The sequence below is a fragment of the Thalassophryne amazonica genome, chromosome 3, assembly GCF_902500255.1.
Source record: "Thalassophryne amazonica chromosome 3, fThaAma1.1, whole genome shotgun sequence".
Lineage (NCBI taxonomy): Eukaryota > Metazoa > Chordata > Actinopteri > Batrachoidiformes > Batrachoididae > Thalassophryne > Thalassophryne amazonica.
Window position 1 is genome coordinate 147,241,924 of NC_047105.1, and position 18,468 is coordinate 147,260,391.

Below are 18,468 nucleotides of genomic sequence, written 5' to 3' on the forward strand. Positions count from 1 at the left end.
CCAATGGCAAGAGTGCTACTTAATGGTTGTGCTTCAGAGGTCTTCCATCTTCAAAGAGGCACAAAACAAGGCTGTCCTCTATCCTCTTATTATCTTTCGGGTGATGCTTGGTGGAACGGTCAATAAACTGGTGCTATACGCAGATGATGTCATTCTTTTTCTGACCAGACCTGAAAGTTCAGTTCCGGCTTTGGTCTCAACTATAAACACTTTTGGCATTTTTCAGGCAACAGAAGTAATTATGACAAATCTGAAGCACTACCACTGGGAGATTTTGGGAATATGAATGATTTGGAGAACTTTCCTTAAATGTGGTCTGAATCAGGCTTTACATAGCTAAGTGTTAAAATCTCTGCCAATCAAAATGACTTAAACTTAATTTCACCCCAATTATTTCAGTGATTAAGAATGATTTGAATAGATGGTCCAACCTCCCTCTTTCATGGATGGGAAGAATAAATGTAATCAAGATGAACATACCCCCCATGATCTCATATCCAATGCAGATGCTTCCACTGAAGATTAAGAGATCAGTCCTCTCTGATATTGAAAAATGTATCTCCAGATTTATGTGACATGGGAAAAAAAAAAAATCAGGTAGCAGCTTTAAGACATTTCAGCTCCAAAGGGAGGCAGGAGGGCTTGCAATGCCTAGCTTATTATTTTACAGTTGGGCATGCCGTGGCCGAATATAGTGTTTGGATGGTTGAGAGACTTCTCTGACTGCAAATGGGAGGATCATAACAACGCATGGCACTGCCCCTCTCTTTCTTTGCCTACAACAGAATTTCCAACGGTAGTTAAAAATTGCCCAATTCTGGATAGCACAATTCAAACTTGGGATAATATTATGAGATTCATTGGAAGAAGGAGTCTCTCATCGGCCTTACACCCCATTATACAAAACAGGGCATTTCCACCTGGAGTGGGTGAGACCATATTCCATTACTGGTATGATCAAGGTTTCAAGACTGTTGGCGGCCTGCTTGAAGCTGGGAAACTATTACTATTTGATTGACTTAAAACTAAGTTTAACATTCCCTCTAAATGTTTTTATGGTTTTCTGTAGATTAGACATTTTGTTAACAGTCTGATCTTTCCTGAATCCCAGCCGATTCTGTCGGGCATCGACTCAGTTATGTTGAAATCTCGTAGCAATAAGAAATTTATTTCTCACTTTTACGGTTACTACAGTCTCGTAACACATTCAAAATGAATAGGGTCAAACGTATATGGGAGAAGGGCCTCAGTTCATATTTTGAGGAGGGGCAGTGATGCAATTGAGGCTACAGGGAAAACATTTCTATGCAACAGGTTGACGGAGAGTCAGTATAGGATTCTCCACAGATTACAACGCATGTCCCTTTCCCTCAATACCTTCTTTCCTGGGATCTGTCTACCAGGACTTGGTATATTTATACTTACTTGTCAGCATATTCTGGCATGGCCCTACAAGTTCCACAGAAGACAACCTCACTCTCCTCATCACACGCCAGCCATGGCCAGCTTTTCTTCCAGGAAGCTTGCCAGGTTTTCCTCACCCTTTTCTTCTCATATTCAGCATCAGCAGCCTTCCTCTTCTGTGCTTGTTTTGAGGGTGATAGCTGTTCTTTCCTTTGCTTTCCTGGTTTCTGCCCAGGGGCAGGAGGTTTCAAGAAATTCATAATATTCACTGCGCTCGATCTTGCTTAAGCGAAAATGATGCGTCGATGTTGAAGCGAAATTCGCGCCAACATCAGAAGATGCTCCTGCAGACGAAGTTCGTCTGCACTTCGGCAATGTTCCGAACATTGCGAAGTGGTGCAACATGTCCTGTCTCTGGTAGCAGCCTGTGAGCAGGACTTATGTCTCTTTTGTCCTTTATTTCACAATTATGACAAGAGTTTTTGGAGCGAGCAGCAGCCCCACAGCAGCGGGAGCGGAGTTTCTTTCTTTTTTTTTTTATTGTTTACATGTGCGCGCGTGAACGGGACAGTTGGTCCTCAAACTGGGTCCTGCAGAGGCAGAAGGACTGCTGAAAACAGCCATCATCCAGACGCAGCTCCTGCAGCAAATAATGATACTGCCTGAATTGGGAACGTCTCATGACGTTTGTCAGCTTTCCACAACAACTCGCTCCGTGTGATCGAGGTCCGTCATGTTAACTTGACTGACAACCAGAGCCGGCGAGCTGAATGGAAGCTCCTCCTATTTGATGACGCACCGGGGCGAATTTTCGCAGCAAAAGCAGAGCGACACACCCGGCGAAGGAGGCGCGTCCGTTGCCATGCGACCCCCGCGAATTTATAGCGTCTGATCGCGCCCGGTGTGAACGCGGCATTAGACTAATAAATTTGCCCAAAGCAATTTTAATTCTTACTGGCCCATACGGACCAGTGAAATATGAACTTCACTGTCCCGTGGTGGCCCGGAACATGTAAAAAAGGCTGCCAGGCCATCGGACCAGTGCTATTGTCGAGCCCAGTTTGATTTTATACAGATGTGTCCTACCCTGTTTTTGTTAAGTCTCTCAGATGAGGGGCTATCACTGACTAATATACAGTTGAAACTTCTGAATAAGCTGTGCTGTAGACTGGCAACCCCTTGGTGCCCCTGCGATCTTCAATGGTTTGGTTTATTCCTTCCTTGTACAGTGAGGTACCTGACTTTGTGATATGTTTAAATCTCAGAGGTTCTACACGTTGCATGTATAATGTTCCCACATGCTATGAAGTACCGTCTTTTACTACCTATTTTATTTAATTTTATTTTTTAAGGGTCTGTGACTTGCATATATATACTTGCTGTCATGCAAACTCTGGCTCTCATGGAAGATAAAAAAAACCCCAACGCCCTACGTGTTTAAATCCAGGCGACTCTGCGGTTAACCCCCCACCACCCGCCTTATTTTGGCTTCTCAGTATCTCACAAATAAAAAATTTAATTTCCCATCAATGGGTTATACAGGCTTAGAAGGGTTAGATAATGCCTTTGTTGCTGTCTGTGATTCCTGCTCATTAAGATTTAAAAAATCCATAATTTTCACGTCAGCCTCTTATTGAAAACAGGAACGTCCAGACTGCTACTGACTGTCAACATGTGAATCAGTTTTCATCGTGTTTGGTCCAGAAATGCTGGGTGTCCTCTCTGTGTCCCACTGTGTCACACTCAAAGCAGCAAAGAGATGTCCAGGCAGCAGTAAAAATCTCCGTCTGATCTCTTCTCAAAGTTTTGAAAACACACACAACTTAATGGCGGACTTTGCAGACACATCAGCTGACATGAAACTCATTTTGTTGGATGGAGAAAGGACTTTTGTCAGACAAAAATGAACACAGACTGATAGCTCCTTCACTGTGTAACTGGGGCTTGTTCAAAGCTAGCCACAGTGCTGTACAACACTTCCTGTTTCTTGCACAACAGTCTTTCATAATAAGAGCACTAGACAAATGGAGGACGCCATCACAAGTCCGACACAGAAGAGAAGAAAACATTGTGAGAACTCTTTTTACAATATGCTGAGGGTTACAGAATTAACTTCTTTTCGGTGGGCTTTTAATAAACTTTAATTATTAAAGCTAATAATTAATTTTGGGTGGATGTTTAACCAACTTTCTTAAAAAACAAAGGGGGGTGGGCCCTCAGATGTGTGAATATGGTATTTTTGTTTGGTTTTCTGCAGAACCACAATTTAAATAAGTGTTTTATACTTTATGTGTTATTCTATGTAATTTATTCATGCATTTTCCATGTGTGGATGTTTACCAAAATAAAACCAGTCAACCTACCAATCCACATATTGTGTTATTGTATAGTTTTATACAGTGTCATTTAATAAGGAATAAATGGCATCGCTTTAAATACCGTAGGTTCAGTTAGTACTCAGTGGTCACTCTGAGCCCTGCTCGCAGTGTTGGCACAAATGCAGTGACACAGAATGTGACACAATAGTGCCATGTAGCTGTGGAGTCCAACTGGAGCGCTGGTTAGCGTACAGCCGGACTCTGAGTCTAGACTATGGGCAGGTCAAACCAGCAGTCACCACAGTGACACAACACAAGAGCCGCTTTTAGTTTGCTAGCCACTTGTTCCCCTGAAAATCCTTTAATTTCCATATGTGGTGGCACAGTGGATTAGTGGTTCGCCCTGGTACCTCACAGCAAAGAAGGTCATGGGATCGCTTCCCAGCCTTTCTGTGTGGAGTTTGCATGTTCTCCCCGTGTCTGTGTGGGCTCAGTCAAAAACCTGCTTATTTCGTGTCTGCTCCTTTCTCTGCCCCTGACCAAGGCAGCGTGTCGACATCTGGAGTTGGTCCCCGGGTGCCGGACTGTGGCTGCTCACTGCCCCTAGTGGTTGGATTGTGTCTAACTGTAATTAGGATGCTTAAATGCAGAGGACAAATTTCGTTGTATGTACGAGGGTAGGCTGAAAAGTTCTAAGGCTCACTATAATGCAGTTAATGCATTACTCCTTCATGGGGAGCCTTAGAACTTTTCAGACTACCCTCGTATATATGTATGTTTATACTTGTTGTCAAATTAGAGTCTGAACGGCATTCGTTAAGATGATGAGTTGGAGTAACGGGCCATGTAGCCATGTTGATCTTCAACACTGTCCCCTCCCCGGGGTTACATATGACATAAGGACATTAGAGCGAGCACTCCAGAACCTGGAGAGATCGCACGGAGAGCCTGCAGTTTCAAGAAAATGGATTTTACATGAAACTCTATGAGACAAGTCCTGCCCCTTTGGGGCGACTTTCAGACCAGCTGAAATCATCCCAAAGGGGCAGGACTTCATGGAACACTGCCAGACACTGATTGGACAATGACATTAAAACACATTAATGCTGTGTAGATCAGCAAACATTGCTGGCTCCTCCCCCTTCCCCCTTTTCTGCTGTGGCGGTGCGTCACACAGTCGGTCAGTAAGACTGTGTTTAGTTTTCAGAGTCGATTAAAAGTGCACGAGCAAACCCTTAAATCTCAGTTCTAATCAGGCTTCCTGTGATTGGTGCAGGTGAGCCAGTACACATTCGCTATGTGCAACTACAGAGAGAAGAAGGCGGAGCCTGTGGAGCTCCTGCAGTTGGATGGCTACACTGTGGACTACACGGACCCCCAGTCGGGTAAGAATGACCACATCACTCAGCAACCTTTCTTCATGGGTGCTAAATTATTCAGATCCTCAGCCAAACGCACAACATTGTGTCTGCACAGAGACGAGGCACACATTTTATATGGACCTAAAACCCGGCCTGTGGACACTGATGGAACATTCACAAGACTTTACTTTCTTAGACGTGCCACGATACAGACACGAAGGCAAAGGGATAGACAGAAGGACAGACACTAGATCAGGGGGACGGTCTGATAGACAGACACGCACCCAGAGACAGCTTTATGGGCGAGACAGACAGCCCCACCCAACCCAGCGATCAGACATCTCCACAGAAACTGTAGCAGACAAATGGATATAAAAACAGAAGACACATTTGACCAGAGGCTGGATGATTCCCTTGTTTGTGGTCCATTCATGACCTTGTCAGGGGTCCAATGATCATCTTTTCCATTATTCAGCCAAATACAAAGGAGAATACTGCAACACCAGCCTTGTCCCCTGCACGGACCAGGAGTCAAGTTGTCAGGCAGTTGGTGCTGAACACCGTGTCTCATTCCTCACTGAAACCTGATCGTCTTTGTTGTTTTGGGAACCGCTGATCCACTCCCTGGTCAGCGGACCATATGTTAGCCAGAATCCACAAAATTTAATTTTAAATTGTTCAAAAGGTAGTAAAATGACTTTACCATCAGACCAGCTACTTTTCATTATCCTGTGATAGGGGCCGTGCTTGTTAGCTGGATTATTACAGCCCTCACATTTAAAGTGGCTGTTATTAATCAGGTTACCTTCTGCCCATAGAATAAAGTTTTGATCTATATGTGGCTATTTAAAGGACATGTTGCATAGAAATCATAACGGTGTAGATTTAGGCTGTTAGTGACCATCCGATGACCCACTGGGGTTACTTTGTGCACTTCTGTGACTGGTGTCAAAGTATACGGCATTCGCATCAAAGAGCTACGGAGACTTCTGAAAACAAAGTACTCGTCGTGAGTACTCGACTGTTTCCAACAGCGGTGACGTAGCTTTTAGAAAAATCCTAGCGTGACCTTGAATGGAATGTATCTGCTAACGTTAAGAACGGAGCCACGAATTAATTCCAAAGTTTACATAAATGTGATGTTGTGTTATGACGACTCATTTTTAAAGTAGACCTGCAGTGAAATAAATGCAGTCAGATCTTTGGACCAAAAAATGACTTATATTTACACATAAGATCCTTCTGAATGTAGTAAAGTAAATCTGCAAGCCCAGATCTGTCATTCAACGGAGAAATCTTCATTTAAAAATGAGAAAATTACAGCTAAAATTTAGCCCTCCGCAAAACTGTCATCACATCCGGGACGCTGCCGAGACGTCAGGGAAAAGACCCTCTCCCAGCATGCATTGTGCGCGCCAACTGTAATTTGTGGATTTACGTCAGTTTGCATCTGCACCTTTTCCTTGTCTTATACGGAAGGATCTACTTTTTTTAAAACTTCATATTGTCTTGTGGCACGTTTGGTGAGTACACATTTCTTTTATTTGTGCTTGAAAATTATTTTGGGGGACTTTATCATACGCCCGTTTGATTGAGTGGTGTCGCATTGAAAATCTACTGTCTTTCGCCTCCAGTGTTACCATCGCGGGGTACGGAGGCGGGACCCGCAAAGAATTCAAGTCATTAAAAAGATATAAACCTCTCTCAGCAGCCACGGAGCCCTGCGGCTCCAATTACCGAGACGTGCGGCGCTGCGGAAAGTCTGTCCTTGCAGCTACAGGTGTCACTGGCCACTCCGCATCAAAACAGCGAGCATAGTCTCTGGACTTGTGCCAAGTTGGCTGCACCTCCATTCAGTAGATAGGTACGTGGTGCCGGCTGCACAGCAGACACGGGGGCGATGTGAGTGGCCCGCTTCGGCATTTACCGAGCACGCAGACTCAGTAAGCGCAGCGGAGGCAGAGAGCGAGGCGTCGGGGAAGAACGTCGCCCGCTGTCGATGTCGCCGCTGATCTGAGTATGCAGAGCTGTATCTCACATTCATTGCAGCTTACTTTTGGATGCTGAAACCAGGATGTGTATAACAGTAACATTACTAATAGATAAAATCAATTTCAGTGCGGGATCGGACTGAAGGTGGGAGCGCTCCGTCTTCTGCCGGACGTCACTGCAATGACACGGATGTACAAACAGTTTTCGCTGAGGGCCAAATTTTAGCTGCAAATTTGTGATTTTTAAATGAAGATTTCTCCGCTGAATTACAAATTTGGTCTTGCAGATTTACTTTACTGCATTCATAAGGGTCTTATAAATACATATCAGCTATTTCTTTCTGAGATCTGACCACATTTATTTCAATGCAGGTCTGCTTTAAGAGATAACTGTTCATTTGTGCACAATTATAAGTGTTGTCATCGATATAACTGTGAAAAATCTAAGAAGTACATCTGTGTGATCAGGTAGCCTATGAAAAAAAACATGGAGACATTTCCCGTTCATGTTCACAGCAGCAGTAAAACAGCTGAGAGGTGCATGTTAAAACAGCATGCTGATGTGCACACATCCAAATCCAAATTCCAACAGACTGTCTGTGACAGCAACATAAGAAAGAAAAGTGCATGAAGATGTGGAGGAGTACCAGGAGCTGAAAGGAAGAAGGAGAAAGGCTGCAGTGGTCTAGTGGGGAATAGGGTCGTTGTTTGGGGCTCTGAGGTCTCTGTAAAGACTTGGGTCCCAGGAGCAGGGAAGTCACTGCACTGAATGCCACACAGTCCTCAGGGGAGGGGTCTATTTTGGAGGACATGAGTCAGCCACAGACATAGCCGTGTAATGATTGCAATGTTACACAAATTCAAAAGGACCCTCTTGGTCAATCACCAAGAGATAGTGTGGAAAAAAAATTGAACCAATGTTTAATGGGACTGAGAACTATCATCTCAGGTCTATCAGAATTACCAAGTACAAAACTTTCACTGCAGCCAATCAGGCCTTCAGTTTTACAGTATGGGACAGAGAACTTGCACAAACAGGTATATACGAACATACATACATGTGTGTGCCATCAGCATAGCAGTGAAAGTTCTGTCTAATCTGACCAACAGGTGCTACGTATATACATACATCAGCAGACCCAGAACTGAGCCTTGAGGTATCTCGTACATGATTGTGAAAAATTCAGACATAATGTTTTCAAAAACAAAATATTGCAGGCAGTCTGATGGTGCCAGAGCAGAAAAGCCACAATGATCTGTTGATCTTAAACTTAAATGCCTTCTGTGTGCAGCGAAAACAAATGAACTGACCCTGATCTTCCAGGACTTTCTGAGAACAATAAATAGATTTTTACAGAAAGCAGTGAAAACTTTGATGACTTTTCTGTGCATTGAGGAAACTGAACCGAAATCTCGGTTTGTCGTGAAACTTGGATGTGTGTTTGAATGTGTTTTTTATGAGGCCTTTCTTGATTTCTGCTGAGTAAACAGAATCTTGCTGCTGTTACTCTGACCGTCACTCAGGTCTCGACGGTGGTCGGACCTTCTTCAATGCTGTTAAAGAAGGCGACACTGTGATCTTTGCCAGTGACGACGAGCAGGACCGGATCCTGTGGGTGCAGGCCATGTACCGGGCCACCGGACAGTCGCACAAACCCGTCCCTCCCACACAGGTCCAGAAACTCAACTCCAGGGGGGGCACGGCGCCACAGCTGGATGCACCCATATCTCAGTTCTGTAAGTTTGCAATGTTCCAATTCTTCATTTGTACGCCCAGACTGCTTCCTGTTAATGTCATCGTCCTGACTTTGAGTTGTTCTCATGTAATGGTCCTTTTTAAAAGTTCTAATTCTCGAGAGGTCCCTAGGCAGTAAGACAGCCAAATATTTAATGATGTCAGCATTCCAATTTCAATTGTACTCGGTTTTAATCAAAGATGGAGGGTCATAGTTAAATGTTAATACTTGAGTTTTATTAATATTAATTTTAGAACCAGAAACTAACCAAATTCCTTGAGCAATTTCATAAGTTTGTGGAGTGTCTCTGTTGGTTGTGTTATTCTCAGTGGTGGGCACAGCTAACCAAAAAGTTAGGTTCGATAACCATTAATCCGATAACTGAAGAGTTACCTTTTATGACACTAAACAGATAAACTGTTAAAAAAATGTATCTTACATCACCTTTCCTTCTAACAACACTCCATAAGTGTTTGGGAACTGAGGACACTAATTGTTGAAGCTGTGTAGTTGGAATTCTCTCCCTCAGCCCCAACCAGTCCCAGCAGAAGACTGCCCCTCCCTGAGCCTGGTTCTGCTGGAGGTTTCTTCCTGTTAAAAGGGAGTTTTTCCTTCCCACTGTAGCCAAGTGCTTGCTCACAGGGGGTCGTTTTGACCGTTGGGGTTTTACATCATTATTGTATGGCCTTGCCTTACAATATAAAGCGCCTTGGGGCAACTGTTTGTTGTGATTTGGCGCTATATAAAAAAAAAATTGATTGAAAAAATTGATTGATTGATGTACGACTTCCGTTGTCCAACAGTCCGGGGGCTCCGTTGTCGTATTTTGCGCTACATAATGCACCACACATTTTCAATGGGCGACAGGTCTGGACTGCAGGCAGGCCAGTCTAGTACCCGCACTCTTTTACTATGAAGCCACGCTGTTGTAACACATGCAGAATGTGGCTTGGCATTGTTTTGCTGAAATAAGCAGGGACGTCCCTGAAAAAGACGTTGCTTGGATGGCAGCATGTGTTGCTCCAAAATCAGACCACAGCACACTTTTCCACTTTGCGTCTGTCCATTTCAAATGAACTCAGGCCCAGAGAAGGGGGCGGCGTTTTTGGATGTTGTTGATGTTTGGCTTTCACTTTGCATGATAGAGTTTTAACTTGCACTTGTAGATGTCGTGACGAACTGTGTTCACTGACAATGGTTTTCTGAAGTGTTCCTGAGCCCATGTGGTAAGATCCTTTACACAATGATGTCGTTTTTTTAATTCAGTCTTGGTTTTCAGCCTTGCTGCTTACGTGTCGAAAGTTCTCCAGATTCTCTGAATCTTCTGATTATATTATGGACTGTAGATGATGGAATCCCTAAATTCCATGTAATTGAATGTTGAGAAACATTGTTCTTAAACTGTTCTTAAACTGACAGTTTTTGCGCAGTTGTTCACAAAGTTGTGATCCTCATCCCATCTTTGTTTGTGAACTGTTAAGACTTTTGGGGATGCTCCTTTTATACCCAATCATGACACTCACCTGTTTCCGAACAGGTATTCGTTGAGCATTCATTAACTTTCCCAGTCTTTTGTTGCCCCTGTCCCATCGTTTTTGAAACATGTTGCAGGCATCCATTACAAAATGAGCAAATATTTGTACAAAAACAAAAAAGTCTATCAGTTTGAACATTAAATATCTTGTCTTTGTGGTGTATTCAATTGAATATAGGTTGAAGAGGATTTGCAAATCATTATATTCTGTTTTTATTTACTTTTCACACAACTTGTCCCAACTTCATTGGAATTGGGGTTGTCTTAATGCCAGTGATATTGTTTCTATTCTTTTAGATAATATGGAGGTGAATAGGTTCTAATCATTATTTTGAAGGCTTATAGGATGATAATTCCGACACCCTAATTTATCTTTCCCCTCTTTGGTATGAATGAACTCATTGCCTCCCCCCATGGGGTGGGGTTGATGTTTTTGTTCTCCAAAACCCAGTTAAACATTTTTTAACAATGTTGCAATTCGATCGTCTTGCATTCTTTTGTCCCACTCTGTGGGAAAACCATCTGTCCCAGGAGACTTTCCTCCTTTCATCCACCTGATTGTTCATTGAATTTCTTCTTGTGTTATTTTAGATATTACTTTTTCATTCTGTTCATCTGTAATCTTTGGAAGATGTATTTGGGCCAAAAAAAAAACATCAGTCTGGTTGAGGTTGCTCATCTGTGGTTGGTAATATAATGTTTTATAGTCATGTTGAAAGCACTGTTGAATTTTCTCTGGGCCTGATTCTATTTTATTTGTTGTAGAGTTTCTTACTTTGTGTATTGTTCTGTCTGATTTTTGTTTTCTTAACTTGTATGATAGAAGTTTCAGTGATTTTCCACCTGCCTCATAATAGCACTGCTTTGTAAAACTGAGCTTTTTTTTAATTTCTTGAGTATTTATTTTGTCTATTTCTTTTTAAATTTTGTAGTCTTCCATTTCGTGTCATCTTTGAAAGACTTTGCATGTTCTTTCTGTAGTCTCTTCAAATCCTCTTCTAATTTTTGGAGTTTATGTTCTCTGATTTTCTTCTCATATGAGGAGATGGATATTATTTTACCCCTAATCGCTGCTTTTAATGCGTCCCAGAGAATAGGTGGAGTCACTTCTTCATTATCGTTATTTTATAAATACCATTTCATTTCACTTCTCAATTTTTCCTTAATAACTGGGTTATTCAGAATATTTGAATTCAGTCTCCAAAGAGTGGACTTAATCCTATTATTCAGATGAACTGGTGTATAGATGGGACCGTGGTCTCAGACAGTACTGGGTCCTATTTCATACTTATCCATCCTAAAAAGATGTCTGTCAAGCATAAAAAAGTTGATTGATGCGTGAGTAGACATTGTGAGCAGTGTGAGTAGTTTGGACTAGTTGGATTGATCTCTCTCCCCACGTCACACGTCCAAGTATTTAATTTCCTGGTAACGTTATTTGGGTCAGATTTCCCATTTGATAAGTCACTTTTCGGATTTAGTCGGATGTTAAAATCTCCACCACATGTTAAAATCCCTTGACTTTTTGTGATCATTACATGTTTCTGTTTTCTCCCTGCCTGGAGGAACACACATGTTAAGGATACTTATTACAGTACCTTCTATTTTACATGTAACCATAACAAATCTGCCTTCATTGTCCTTATGTTCTGATACGTGTTCGTAATTTCCAGTATTGGTGATCAGAGTCGCCTCTTCTCCGCCTCCCTGATCCACGGGAAGAAAACGTGTTTAATTCCTGATCTGTTCAATTTAGCATGTTCAGAGTCGTTCAGGCGGGTCTCCTGTAAGAAAGCTCTCTGGATTTTGTCCTTCTTTAATTTTCATCAGATCTTGCCCCTTTTAATTGGATTGAGCCCAGCATTTACAGTAGTGTTCAGAATAATAGTAGTGCTATGTGACTAAAAAGATTAATCCAGGTTTTGAGTATATTTCTTATTGTTACATGGGAAACAAGGTACCAGTAGATTCAGTAGATTCTCACAAATCCAACAAGACCAAGCATTCATGATATGCACACTCTTAAGGCTATGAAATTGGGCTATTAGTAAAAAAAAAAAAGTAGAAAAGGGGGTGTTCACAATAATAGTAGTGTGACATTCAGTCAGTGAGTTCGTCCGTTTTGTGGAACAAACAGGTGTGAATCAGGTGTCCCCTATTTAAGGATGAAGCCAGCACCTGTTGAACATGCTTTTCTCTTTGAAAGCCTGAGGAAAATGGGACGTTCAAGACATTGTTCCGAAGAACAGCGTAGTTTGATTAAAAAGTTGATTGGAGAGGGGAAAACTTATACGCAGGTGCAAAAAATTATAGGCTGTTCATCTACAATGATCTCCAGTGCTTTAAAATGGACAAAAAAAAACAGAGATGTGTGGAAGAAAACGGAAAACAACCATCAAAATGGATAGAAAAATAACCAGAATGGCAAAGGCTCACCCATTGATCAGCTCCAGGATGATCAAAGACAGTCTGGAGTTACCTGTAAGTGCTGTGATAGTTAGAAGACGCCTGTGTGAAGCTAATCTATTTGCAAGAATCCCCCGCAAAGTCCCTCTGTTAAATAAAAGACATGTGCAGAAGAGGTTACAATTTGCCAAAGAACACATCAACTGGCCTAAAGAGAAATGGAGGAATATTAGGACTGATGAGAGTAAAATTGTTCTTTTTGGGTACAAGGGCCACAGACAGTTTGTGAGACGACCCCCAAACTCTGAATTCAAGCCACAGTTCACAGTGAAGACAGTGAAGCATGGTGGTGCAAGCATCATGATATGGGCATGTTTCTCCTACTATGGTGTTGGGCCTATATATTGCATACCAGGTATCATGGATCAGTTTGGATATGTCAAAATACTTGAAGAGGTCATGTTGCCTTATGCTGAAGAGGACATGCCCTTGAAATGGGTGTTTCAACAAGACAATGACCCCAAGCACACTAGTAAACGAGCAAAATCTTGGTTCCAAACCAACAAAATGAATGCCTCGCAGATGTGAAGAAATCATGAAAAACTGTGGTTATACAACTAAATACTAGTTTAGTGATTCACAGGATTGATAAAAAAGCAGTTTGAACATAATAGTTTTGAGTTTGTAGTGTCAACCGCAGATGGTACTATTATTGTGAACACCCCCTTTTCTACTTTTTTTTACTAATAGCCCAGTTTCATAGCCTTAAGAGTGTGCATATCATGAATGCTTGGTCTTGTTGGATTTGTGAGAATCTACTGAATCTACTGGTACATTGTTTCCCATGTAACAATAAGATATATACTCAAAACCTGGATTAATCTTTTTAGTCACATAGCACTACTATTATTCTGAACACTACTGTATATTAAACGATGCTATTTTTAAAGATCTGTTTAGCATTTATATGATTTCTCCTTCAATCTCACTCAAAAACCTGGTGTGCCCCCCCCCCCCCCCCCCCCTGCAGAAACCGGCAGCAGATGAACAACTAACATTAGTAAACACTAAACTGCACACGATTGGTCCATGTGACCCCCCATGTAGGGCTCTGATGATCTGACCCTGTGGAGTCACCCAAGGCATCTCGACGGGATAAGTCTGCCTAATGGTTCTGGGGTGAGGAGCCCTTACCCAAAACAGTCGCATGTGAAGTAAAATAAATAAAAATCAAAAGTGAGAAATTGGTCCCAGATGAACCATACTATTCAAGAGCAGTTTTCACCAGTAATTACAGTCATAATCCAGTTCTAAGAATCTCACAATTAACTGTGTCGTCCTCGAGCTGGGGATTGCTTCTTTAGGTCCCGGCGGTGCAGGTGAAGACCTCCTGAAGGCTCTGAGCTTCTCCCTGTAGTTTGACTCCCGCCCGACTTTGGGCGCGCCCTTTATCCCTCATCTGTCTCTTCCAGGATGCTGCACCTGCTCCATAGGTTCTGGTACCATCTTCATGTCTCACACGCAGCCTGGCAGGGAAGAGGGTCTTGAACTAACCTTGTTTTCCTTCAGCACCTTGTGGATCTCTGTATATTGTCTTTTCAGGATTTGAGGTGGATAATAATGCTCCACATTTAAATGGTTTTCTTGCCAGGTGAATCCCTCCCCTGCCGTGCCTTGCAGAGTAATGTCTCCTGTTTTCAACCTTAAACACTTTATTGTAATGGAGCGTGGCGGCACATCCACCAGTGGCTGTGGGTCCACTGAGTGATGAGCTCTTTCGAGCTGCAGATCGGGCATGTCCTCCGTTAGCTCCAGACCCTCACAGAGTAATTTTTCCACGAATGAGACCATCGACGTTGCTTCCATCTCGGTTCCCTGCGGCACCCCATAAATCCTTAAGTTCTCTCGTCTGGAGCGACTTTCCAGATTGAGCACCTTGTCCTCCAGTTTAGTGTGTAGCTTTAGCATTGCCGCGATGACGTAGCTGCGCTCATCTTTCTCACCCACCTGTCTCCTGACAACGTTTGTTACTCTGAGTGGTGATATATCCCCTATTCCTCTGCTTTTTGTGCAGCGGTTTGCTCAGTTTGGACGGGGGGATTTCTCTGATTGCTCTGGTTCAGTCGTTCACCTCTCTCTCTCTCTCTCTCTCTCTCTCTCTCTCTTTGTCGATGTTCTGACTGAAAGTCCCCAGGTTTTGTTTCTATGACATCATTAAACATGTAACAGCAAACATTTGGATTTGATTCAGTTTAATCACATATTCATGAGTAAAATCCCACTGTCTTATATTTGAACCACTACAGTACATTTGTGTCATTGTGAAAGTTCACGGTGCAGTCGATCACCAGATGCAGCACGGCGGTGCTGACCAATCAACGACTGCTTTGACAGACTACCGCGGTGGTCTGCAGGTTGTCCTTCCAACCAGCAGCTTGTTGCATGTGAGAGCTTCAGACGTGATGCTTTTCTTTGACATTCTGTGAAGCTGATGTACCGTTTGCGTGAGGATTCCTTCCTCTGTCACTGCTGCAGCTCCAAAAATAGAACTTCATGAAAACATTCCTGCTATAAATTTGATAATTACAGCCTACAGCTAAAAAAAAAGAAAAAAAAATGAAAGAAAATGTGCATCTCAGAATGTTTTTTCAGATCAGTTAAAGCTGTAAAACAGAGATGTCTGTGGAGTTTGTTCATGTGTGTCCTCAGTTCTTGGTTGTGGTTCCACTCAAATGAGTTCCTGGGTCAGTGCGGTGTGGAGGTGTTCAGTCTGTGGACCTGCTGAGGGGTTCTGGAAGTCCAGGCTGCTTTGATAGTGGCCTTCAGCTGGTCTGGATCGCTGATCTGGTGCCTCTCGTCTTCCTCTTGATAATACTCCACAAAGAATCCATGAGGTATTATGTACTGGGACAATCAAGTCCAGTAACACCACGGACAGCAAAGCAGGTACTAGTAGTTCTGGCACCGAGGTACCAAGTCCTGCTGGAAAAGGAAACCAGCATCTCCACAAAGCGTGTCTGCAGATGGAAGGCTGAAGTTCTCTAACGTCTCCTGGTAGGCAGCTGTGTTGACTTTGGACTTGATCAAACACAGTAGACCAACACCAGCAGAGGACATGGTATCAAATCATGACTGACTGTGGAAACTTCACACTGAATGTTAAGCAGCTTGGATTCAGTGTCTCTTCACTCATCCTCCAGACTCTGGGACCTTGATCTCCAACTGAAATGCAACTTCGAAAACCTCACACAGGCTTTGTCCAGGTACATGCAGTCTATGATTTAGACCAAAAAAAAAAAAAAAAAAAAAATCTTGAATCACATGTGTAATCATCGTCAGAAAAGAAAAAATATTGATAATCAATCAGGTATTTTCCCAGAATGATTTTTATGGAAACTATCAGACAGTTTGGTGAAACCTGAATAAACTTCTCATTCTGAAATAAATTCACAACAAAGTATTAGTTATTTATTGTCATTGTTTCTTTGGACACTTGCTTTGGTAATGGCAACAATGTACATTTTCTGTGCCAATAAAGTTATTTTGAATTTAAATAAATATGCAGATAGTTTTTTTTTTTTAACTCTTTAAAAGAAACACACAAACATTTCTCAAAAACAAGGAGATGGCAGGTTCCACCACAGAGCCAAAAAAGGTCTTTAACAGTGCCCGCTGCACCCCAAATGGCCTCAGCAGATAGGGCCCACTCCAGCACTTCCTGTACAGTTTATTGTTCAGGTGAACATTCAGGTATTTACAGGCTGTCACGTCTCCATGTCCACTGCCTGGATGTTCTCCACAGTGTCAGGGAGGAGCGTCTGTTAGGCGGTTCCACTGACACCAGTCCACAAAGTCCTGTGACGTCCTCAGAGAGCTTCTGCACGTGTCATCGGGGGGTTAAGTGTCATGAAAGTCCTCAGAGTTAAATACAGACCTCTGTTTAGGAAACACTTTTTTTTCATTGTGAGTTGCCTGAGGTTCGCGCTCAGATCAGCGGCCTGTCACCATCTTCAGTCAGGCTGCTTCGGTGCGTCTGCACTCCACAAAATGCACAAAACAGGTGCAGACGTCAGTTTGGACTCAGCAGCAGCCAATTACCCAGAAAATGCATCCTGGTGCTGGAGGCGACGGCGACGGCGCTGCATTTGTTTGAGTGAATTTATGGCGCGAGCTGTTTTTGACGGCTGGAGTCCCGCTGAGTCCCAGCAGCTGGTAATTACCAAGTTAAAAGTGCCAAGACATGAATAATACAGTGTGGCTGCCACACAATTAATTCAGGGAGCAATCAGTCAATGTTACCAAATAAGTGCTCGCCAGTTCACACCTGATGGTGCGCTGAATAATGTCGCGTCAGCCTGCCTCCAAAATCAAAGTGCAACACACCAAAAGACGGCAGCAACAAAGAGAAGGCGCGCAGAGTTCTCCTTCAGAGTTGACGGCCGTCTTCACAGTTGACTCTTTTTTCCCCGTTATGATGACAGACAGTTTAATTTGTTTTGAAGCGACATGTTTTAGCGCCTTTAACTCACATGAATATTCAGCAGAGACGAAGGTTCAGCAGGAGGCTGCAAGACGCAGCCTTTCACCAAGTCACTGAATTCAGAAAATGGGGCAGGAACAGTAATAATAATTATTCTTATAATGACATTCATGGAGAAAGTGTTATGTGGTTGAACCTGGTTCTGTGTTTGATTCCCTTCTCACAGTGAGGCTTCATGGCTGTGTTGGATTGGATGTCTGATCCTCACAGAGGAGAAAAAAAAAACAACACAAAGGACTTGGATTCATCTATTCTGACCTAATCAATCAGACTACGTGGAGGATTTGTCTCCTGAGGCTTTTCAGCAGTTTGTCTGTATGTGGCAGAAGACAAGCGGCTTCTTCATCCAAAAGAAATCTGATTTTCATCACAAATTTACTTCACTAGTCTCACAAATGATCTTCTTTTCTGATAAAATGTAAGGGTTCTTCTTAAATAAAATATGTATCACTTTAATCTCAAGACTTTTCTCTTAAATGTATGATTTCCTGTATTTTCCAAAGTATAAGTTAGTTTTTTTTTTTACTACTTTGGGAGGTCACTGCATCTTGGACTCTGCTACGACTTATATACTGAAAAATCCCATGTTGATTATTAGTAATAATGATGCTGTGCCAATCCCTCATTGGTGAGGAAGAGGGTCTCGTGATTGATTCCTGGATCAGATGGTGGATGCAGAGGTGACTAATCAGGTCCAGACTTGCACATGGTTGCAGCGGGAATCTTCTGCTGGTCAGGACCTTGCTCTCTCTCCTTCCTTTCTCCTCTTACCCTTTGTGTAGGGCTGGTCCACATTTTTTCAAAGACTTCCACTCCCATGTGGATCGTTGCTCGCCAGCTCCCTTGGACCCTCTCATGTTCTTCTTAGGCCTTCCATTCAGTGGAGCAGCTCTTGAGGTTGTGCTTCAGCTGGGAGTAGAAGATCTGCTTGGGAAGTCAGCCATCCTATCCATGACACCCACCCACTGAAACTGGTTCCTGTTGATGACGCGCTTGATGCTCTGGAGTTTGGCTTCAGCCAGGACCCTGATGTTGGTGCAGTAGTCTTCCCATCTGATGCAGAGGATACTTCTCAGGTAGGATCACTCGAGGTTCTTCAGGTGACGGCTGTAGGTGGTCCAGGTCTCAGTTTCAAAAGTCTTTGTTGTTGAAAACACAGGTGTATTGCTGGCCGATAC

The 18,468-nt window shown here is 42.9% G+C and overlaps 1 protein-coding gene across 1 annotated transcript in view; it reads left to right on the forward strand.

The window, feature by feature from the left end:
- The window catches only part of LOC117507690 (calcium-dependent secretion activator 1-like), a 547,099-nt gene that overhangs the window by 208,829 nt on the left and 319,802 nt on the right, over positions 1-18,468 (forward strand). Inside the window, 2 exon segments of the mRNA XM_034167504.1 lie at positions 4,999-5,107; positions 8,599-8,811. Coding sequence (XP_034023395.1) covers positions 4,999-5,107; positions 8,599-8,811 — 322 coding nt within the window.